The sequence below is a fragment of the Armigeres subalbatus genome, unplaced genomic scaffold (genome assembly GCF_024139115.2).
Source record: "Armigeres subalbatus isolate Guangzhou_Male unplaced genomic scaffold, GZ_Asu_2 Contig672, whole genome shotgun sequence".
NCBI classification, from domain to species: Eukaryota; Metazoa; Arthropoda; class Insecta; order Diptera; family Culicidae; genus Armigeres; species Armigeres subalbatus.
In genome coordinates, this window is record NW_026943448.1 from 84,872 (window position 1) to 93,077 (window position 8,206).

Below are 8,206 nucleotides of genomic sequence, written 5' to 3' on the forward strand. Positions count from 1 at the left end.
CAAACTTAGGTGATAAATATCATATTTTTATACCTCCCATCAGACATGATTTTTTTTCCAAGTTCGTTTATTTGGTAGGCTCAGGCATGTATACGGAGCCAAGGTTCTTTGTGATGCACAATCGATATCATCTTATTATTAAATTAGTAAGAGAGGAACAGACATGAAAATATCGGAGATAGTTAATAGAACACCTTCACAAAAAATATTAGATTTCCCTATACCACTCAATGGAGGGCTTCTGACGGATACTTTTCCCAGCAGCTACAGCTCTCTATTAATTAAACGACAAGTATCTACAGTACAAGATCAGCTACATCTATTTGGCGCCTGCTTCCTCGCCATCTCCCGTCAACAGCGAGGTTATGTATGCTGATATTCGCCTTGCTAATCTCCTCGCGCCGCCCAACATTGAGCCAGTCTTCCTGAGCTTCTTGCCTCCAAAACAATTCTTAATCCAGTTCATATCCTTCCAATAGACGTTCGTACAAAAAACTTTCCAGCACATGCGCAAATACAAGTGGTCTGACCCCGATGCTCGTCCTATTTTTTTTTTTGGTGTATCGCTTCGATCAAAATCAACTCTGATTAACAGGCTGCAATCAATTTGTCCAATTCTCGGCTTCTGTCAAAATTATATACCAAATTTGATCGCGTAATCAATTAACCCCATTATCGTTAAATTATCAAGTTAACTTACGTTAATTATCGAACTCCGATAATAATTGAACCGGTGCCAGCGAAAGTGGTACATGTTACATTGAGTAAATTTTACAGGAGACGCATTTTTCCAAAAACCTCAAAAATAAAATTCGAATTAGCTATTTTCTGCAATTTAACTGTACCAACGTGTTATGACTGGTGTGCCTAAAGGTAGTAATTAGGAATATGCAAAGTTTCTTGACAAATTTCAAGTTTGTTTGAACAAAATGCACATGTACCACTATTAATGGGAACAAAATGCAACAGAAACCGAAAATCGTTGCCAGTAAAAGTGGTACATGTTCATTTATAAAATTATTTTAAACGGCAGTAAACCATTTTGAAATTTAAAATAGAGTTAAAATCTGTTGTGGGAACATCTTTGTTGTTAAATTTTCTTTTCAACAAGCTGATTTTAGAACTGTACATGTACCACTTTTCCTGTCAACGAAATTGCCATTGTGATATATACCAAAAGTTAAAAAGTGCATATCTCCAGATTTAGTTGTCAAAAATCACTTTTTCGTCATTCCCTTACCAGATCTTTGCTAACAGAAGCCGTTGGTGTAAAAACACAAAATCGACAAAAATGGTTTATGTACCACTTTCGCTGGCACCGGTTCAATTGAGTTGATTCATCTTTATCGCAGCAAGCGATTACGTTCACAGTGTTCGATTTCGTCGATTTCACGATCAAAATTGAATAACTTTTAAACCGTTGGATTTAGATGTTTGGTGTCTTCTAGAAAGTTTTTGGGCGTGAAAAGACGCATCTTCTGAGGTAATGAGTTTGATGATCAATCCTCCTAGAAGTGAGATGAAAATTTTCTTATCGTCAGAAAAATAAATAGAGAATTGGTTTCTTCAGCAAAGTTGTAGAGTTAGGCATTACGAGAAACTTTGTAAAACATTCCGAGGCTCTATCTATTAATGGTAATGAAATATGAGCGTTATCTGAGGATGACCCCCTCAAAAACAGTTTTTTCGATATATCTTTTTAACGCGATTTTTTACATTTTCATGATTTTCTACAAAGTTATTCGGGCCAACAAAATACGCATTTTGATTACGATAGAAAGTTTCTATCTCTTAAGATAACAAAGTTATTCACGATTTTCCATTTTTTCTTGGTGTACTTTCACCTTAAGTAACTTTCTCCGGCGCAAAATGGCGCAGTCAGTTCAGGTGGTATCCGAAAGTCCTAGCTTTCTGCTACAACTGACATGTGAAACTCCTTGTAGGCAAGAGTAGGCAAGGTATGTTACATTCAGAATAAGTGTCCAATATAAAACCAACAAAAAGGCAAATAACGCAGCTCGCAACCTACATTTGATGCTTTAAATGCATTTTCATTCCATAAAATTATAAGGAGAACTACTGTAAGCCCATAGAGAAGCACTTGTTTTTTTTTGGTTCATTAAACACAATAAAATATTATAAGTATTGCTTTTACAGTAAGAATTGACTGAAACGCAAATAAACATAGGTTCTGAAAATTCAATCAAAGTTCATTGCCTTCTTTCCGGATATTGGCCACCCAGTGTGGAAATTAATTATTATGTTTTTAAACTCAATTTGTGCATATGCACAACATGTGAACGATTTAGTTTGAAAAATGTATTTGAGGTAACCACTTCCTTCGGTGCGGTATCAACCCACGACCCCAGTATGCTATACAGATGCTTTCCCTACTAAGCCATGAAGGACCTCCGTCATCTTTTGCAGCTTCGCGGGTACTGATAAGCCCGAATTCCCAACACTATGGCTATGGCACATGGCCGAACTCTCGCAATCCAACCAATCAACGAAAAGATCATAAAAAAAAACTAAAAAACGCTGTCTGGTAGTACATAGTTTCAATTGAAATAGATATACAAATACGAAGCTCTTCACATGAACTGATAGAAGATAATTTATGAGGAAACGGAAAGGGACGAACCAGTGAAAGTGAAAAAACGAGGCATGAGTTTTTCCAAGCCGAAAATGTCTATAGGATCTGTCAAAGTTCGTCATGGGTTCAACCACCACCAAAGGAAGTGGTTACCTCCAATTCATTTTTCAAACTAAATCTTTCACATGCTGTGCATATGCACAAATTGAGTTTTAAAACATGATAATTAATTTGCGTTTCAGTCAATTCAATTCAATATAAAAGCAATACTGATAATATGTTAATGTATTTAATGAACCAAGTAAAATCAGTGCTTCTCTTTGGGCTTACATATAGTAGTGCTCCTTATAATTTTATGGAATGAAAATGCATTTAAAGCATCAACAGTGGGTTGCGAGCTTCGTTATTTGCCTTTTTGTTGGTGTTATATTGGACATTTCTTCTGAATGTAACATACCTTGCCTACTCCTGCCTACAAGGGGTTTCACATGTCAGTTGTAGCAGAAGGCTAGGACTTTCGGATACCACCTGATCTGACTGCGCCATTTTGCGCCGGAGAAAGTTACTTAAGGTGAAAGTTCACCAAGAAAAAATAGAAAATCGTGAATAACTTAAGAGATAGAAACTTTCTATCGTAATCAAAATGCGTATTTTGTTGGCCCGAATAACTTTGTAGAAGATCGTGAAAATGTGAAAAATCACGTTAAAAAGTTATATTTAAAAAACTGTTTTTGAGGGGGTCATCCTCAGATAACGCTCATATTTCATTACCTTTAATAGATAGAGCTTCGGAATGTTCTACAAAGTTTCTCGTAATGCCTTACTCTACAACTTTGCTGAAGAAACCAATTCTCTATTTATTTTTCTGACGAAAAGTAAATTTTCATCTCACTTCTAGGAGGATTGATCATCAAACTCATTACATCAAAAGATGTGTCTTTTCACGACCAAAAACTTTCTAGAAGACACCAAACATCTAAATCCAACGGTTTAAAAGTTATTCAATTTTGATCGTGAAATCGACGAAATCGAACACTGTGCATTGTTAGGAAAATTAAAACATCTTTCTTAGCGACGGTTCTGACAGAAAACAGATATGTATCTTGTAGCCAAAAAGTTGCCGTTAACATAAGCTATGAGCAGGAACATATATTATAAGACCTCTTTTTGACCCCGGAGCCGCTGGGCTCAATTTCAGAGGCTGCTGGTCTATAGGCGGTAATCAGAGCATATGATAATATTGCGGATGCGGATTTTTCACTTTATGGATTCCGCAAAGTTTTTCCGCAGCTATCAAAGTTCTACCGCAAGTCTGAAAATATTCGATAATGTTTGGCATTGTCATCGTAGAATGCCATGCAAAACAGCAAAGACAAATTATGAAGTGACAGCTGCGGTAGACGGTTTGGCGGGACGGTGAAGCGTGTTATCTTCATCACCATCAGTACCTATCCCGCTACCGTTTGTTTCTACAAGAGATCGATGGCCGTGTCCGGTGACAAGATGTTGGAGCAGGTGTGGGTGAACGGAATCGATTAAGGCCTTGAAATTGGATCGTATTTCCGATTTTTTGTCAGTCAGAATATTATTCCTGATTTCGGTTTTCAAAGATTAAATGATCGTCCCACTACTGGCTTTATCGAACGAGGCTAAAGCAGATTTTTACAGCATGTACATAACCACACTAGATGCTAGTTGGCCATCATAGAAGCATTCACCGATGCCTGTACAGAGTAGCGGACGAGCAAAATCCACCACATTTCATATTGTCGGCGTAGCACCAACTTAGAATTCGGAAGTCGGGACTTCCGAAACGAACTTTGTTCGGAAGTTTTTTCTGTCAAACTAATTGATGCGTTGTTAAGCGCATCTTTAGACGAATCCAGCGCACTACTTCCGAAGTTGGGAAAGCTGCCTGTATCTGGAGAAAAATCCAACTTCGGTATAAAAAGCGTTCTAACTTTGTTCCGGATAGACAATATCTTGTCCTTTCGATTGGGCTCGCGCATGGGGGCGCTTCCTTCATCAGTGCTGCCACCTGGAAAAGTTTAGAGAAAAAGTAGAATCATGGAAATTTTACATGGAATGATATAGAAAATGAGCACTGAAATGCTTCTAGAACGTCATAACATTTTTTAGTCAAACAGTTGTTAGTTTGTGGGGTTAGAAATGAAATATTTAGTCTATTAGTTCATTGTCTATTGCTTTTAAAATTCTAACCCCTTAAACCAAGATATTTTGAAAAACACCTTTAATTTTTGTTTTATAAGAAAAATGTGCTTCAATTCCTATACCACACCGTGTAAGATTTCAATGATTCTACTTTTTCTCTCGATGACAGCTGGCAGTCTTCTCCTCCCCTATTGCTCACATACATTTTTGTCAGCCTAATTGAACCTAATTGAACGCTGAAAAGTTTCTACACTAAAAACCAAAATTACCCAAATGTGGGTTGTTTTCACTTGTAGCCGTACTTTGGGCCAATAACCCAATTTTGAGAAAAATGACTTTTCTAACGTTAGGTAATTTGCTTTTAATCACATACAAACAATTTACCCAAAGCCAAGCTTGATTTACCCAAAGTGGACTTTAATCAACTCATAATTGAAATTAAAGAATATATTGATGTTTGCATGCCCGCGATTCGATATTGAGCGACATGACATGCTGCTTGTCAGCACAAGCTCGGATAACCTCACTCTACCTCACTGAGAGGATGTGCCGGGATGAAGTGATGCGGTCAACACAGCTAAACAGATTATGTCGAAGCTGCAGCGGTTGTGGCGTCTTGAACAAAATCAACGGCTGCAGTAAAGGGTACTACTATGACGCTGTTATCGCTTACCTCATGGGCCAGGATGATACGAAAAAGTGCAATTGTTTTGGTTTTAGTATGTTGATAAACAAAATCCATTACACCCACCATCCCCACGCCCACACTACCTGAGATAACCTCCACGTGTGTCTGTTTGCATATTTCCGATCGCCCTTGTTCTAGAAGAAAAATATTCTTCTATTCTACGACGAATCTATTCTAGAAGAAGAAAAATATGTCTTAGTTCATTTGATATGAATGATCGCCCAAATGAGTGTATTGCCGTTAAAAATGGGTGGAACATCAGTGAGCACAGCATATGCCGTCGCTTCGGATCGTCGGTGCTGACGTAAGCGAATAAGCATTTTTGATTGTGATATTATTGAAATGTATGAAAAAGTTTAACTTATTTACAATTAACTTTTTCGTTTTTATTATTTTTATGGATTTTCGTCATTTTTATATCAACAATAAAAAATTCACTGCCTATGTCTCAAAGGGTTCATACGCGGTTCATACGGATTTGAAAGTCAAAAAATAAATAATACTTTACAAAAATATTACTTACAAATGGAGACGCAAAAGACATTCGGTTTGAGCTTATCCAAAAAATATCCATTAGACTCTAACAAAAAATTCAAGTACAAAAAAAATCTTCTCGTTTACGTCTATCTAACTAACTTCCTAACGGCCTTACGAACTAAAGTAGAGCTTACGAACTCGTGGAGGTTCCCTACGCACTAACATTGACCGAGAATGAGGCCAGGGCGTCTCCTTGGCGTGTCACCGCCCGCACCTGGTACTGGCCAATGTCCTCGAACGTACACTTGGCAATGGTAAAGGTGTATTTGTTGTCCTTCTTGACAAATCGGTACCGGTTGGAGGATTCGTTGATCGGTTCACCGTCCTTGTACCACTCCAGCTTGGAAGGCGCATCGTAGGTCTCGCAGGTAAACACGGACTTCGCCCCATCCAGCACACTCAACGAAGCAGGGAATTTGGCGAAGGTCGGCTGATCTTTCTGCTCGCCCTGGGATAGCACCGTAATGGTACAGGAACTGAAGCTTTCGCCACCTTTGTTGAATGCCTCGCACGTGTACGTGCCGGCATCTTCGGGGAAGATTTCCGGGATGTGCAGCGAGTACGCATCGCCGTCGTTCACGTATTCAAAGTCGGGTGTGTTCTTGATTTCGCGGTTGTCGTGCAGCCAGATCACATTGAATGGATCCGGGCAGGTGATGTTACACTTGATGATCACCTCCGATCCGTCCTTATAGTAGCCGGATTCGGTGTGTTTGTTGATGACTGGAGCCTTCACAAGGGCACCCTTCTTGTCACCAGCACGGCCTGAGCCGGCACCTTCTGCAATAGAATAAGTCACGTAAGGTTAGTTAGCAAATACGGAAATATTGTTCCCAGAACTTACTCTTCACATCGAGCTTGCATTGCGTGGCCGTTTCTCCCATGGAGTTTTTGGCTGTGCACACGTAGGTGCCCGAGTCTTCAGGGAACAATTCGTTGATTCGCAGGCTGGCAATGCCCGATTTGTACTTAATGTCGATGACGTCCGACGACGTCACCTTTTTACCGTTCTTGGTCCATACAATCTGTGGCAGTGGGTCTCCACTGACGTGGCAATTCAATTGTAGCGGTTCACCGTCCGAAGCGATTACGTCCTTCAACTCCTTGGTGAACTTTGGTGGATGCATCAGAGAGTCCGATTGCAGAGCTAGAATAAAAAAAACAAAGTCAGATCACACGTCGAAACCAAAATATAATTATCTACTCACGCAACAATTCGCGGGTGGATTGCCGGGATCGTGCGTCCGGTGGTCCCAGTGACTTCGTAGCGCTTGGCAATGGTTTAGGTTCCGGCTTCTTCACCGCTGGTTTCTTGGCTTCCGCCTGTGGTACTTCCGTCTGGTTGCGGCGATCTTCAACGATCACGACGCTACTGGTTTCGGCCTTGCCCAATGGGTTGATTGCCACGCACTTGTACTCGCCTGAGTCTCCAACCTTGGTGTCAATAATCTCCATGGTCACCACGCCATCCGTGTGAGTCATCGAGTATTCGTAGCGGCTAAGTTCTCGTCCATTCTTGTACCACTTCACGGTCGGGACTGGTTTGCCACTCAGACAACACAACAGCTTGCAAGTATCTCTGGTCTGCATGACACGCGGACGCAGCGCGAAGGTGAACACTGGAGCAGCATCCGATTCCTCCTGCCATAATGGTCGCGGGCTTGGCTCGCGTTTGCGGACTGTGTGGGTTTCTGGTTTGTATACTGGTACCTGTTTCGACATCGGGTGGACGTTCAAGAAGATGACCTCTTCGCGTGAGCCGTAGTGGTTCTCGGCACGGATGATGTACTCGCCGCGATCGTCCAACTTGACGCGGTTGATTATGAAGTAGTAGTCATCGCCGGCGTAACGCTTCATGAATTTCACCGATTGCTTCAGCTCCTGGTTGTTGTGATACCAGGTCACAACAGGAGTAGCCACACCAATGACACGGCAGTAGAATTTGCAGCTCTGTCCTTCGTAGCAGAAGGCCGATTGTGGACGAATGACGAATCGAGGAGCGGCTTGGCGACGGTCGAATGAAGTCTCATGGATCTTGTACTTGGTGACCAGAAGCTTACGCAGGGCCGAGTATTCAGACAGTCTACCCAGCGGAAGAACGAATGATGCCCAGTCGTCGTACTTTCTGCGGATGTGATCGCGGATTGTTTTGTACCGTTCGATCGAGATCAACGACGTCGAGCTGTTGTAGCTGTCACTCAACCATGAATGCATCA

The 8,206-nt window shown here is 40.9% G+C and overlaps 1 protein-coding gene across 1 annotated transcript; it reads right to left on the reverse strand.

Annotated features, from left to right (window-relative positions):
* Positions 1 to 5,814: 5,814 nt before the first annotated feature.
* On the reverse strand, positions 5,815 to 8,204 carry LOC134204549 (twitchin-like). Its single transcript, XM_062679361.1, has 3 exons — positions 7,199 to 8,204; positions 6,835 to 7,137; positions 5,815 to 6,770 (listed from the first exon to the last, which is right to left on the reverse strand). The coding sequence occupies exons 1-3, from the start codon at positions 8,202 to 8,204 to the stop codon at positions 6,142 to 6,144; spliced, it is 1,938 nt and encodes a 645-aa protein (XP_062535345.1). The 3' UTR covers positions 5,815 to 6,141.
* Positions 8,205 to 8,206: the final 2 nt, after the last annotated feature.

Excerpts from the sequence above, each read along its gene's own strand:
- LOC134204549 (XM_062679361.1), bottom strand. The coding sequence starts at position 8,204 with ATGCATTCATGGTTGAGTGACAGCTACAACAGCTCGACGTCGTTGATC. Across the intron at positions 7,138-7,198 it reads ATCCACCCGCGAATTGTTGC|CTCTGCAATCGGACTCTCTG; the intron begins GTGAGTAGATAA and ends TTTTTATTCTAG. Across the intron at positions 6,771-6,834 it reads ATGCAAGCTCGATGTGAAGA|AAGGTGCCGGCTCAGGCCGT; the intron begins GTAAGTTCTGGG and ends ATTCTATTGCAG.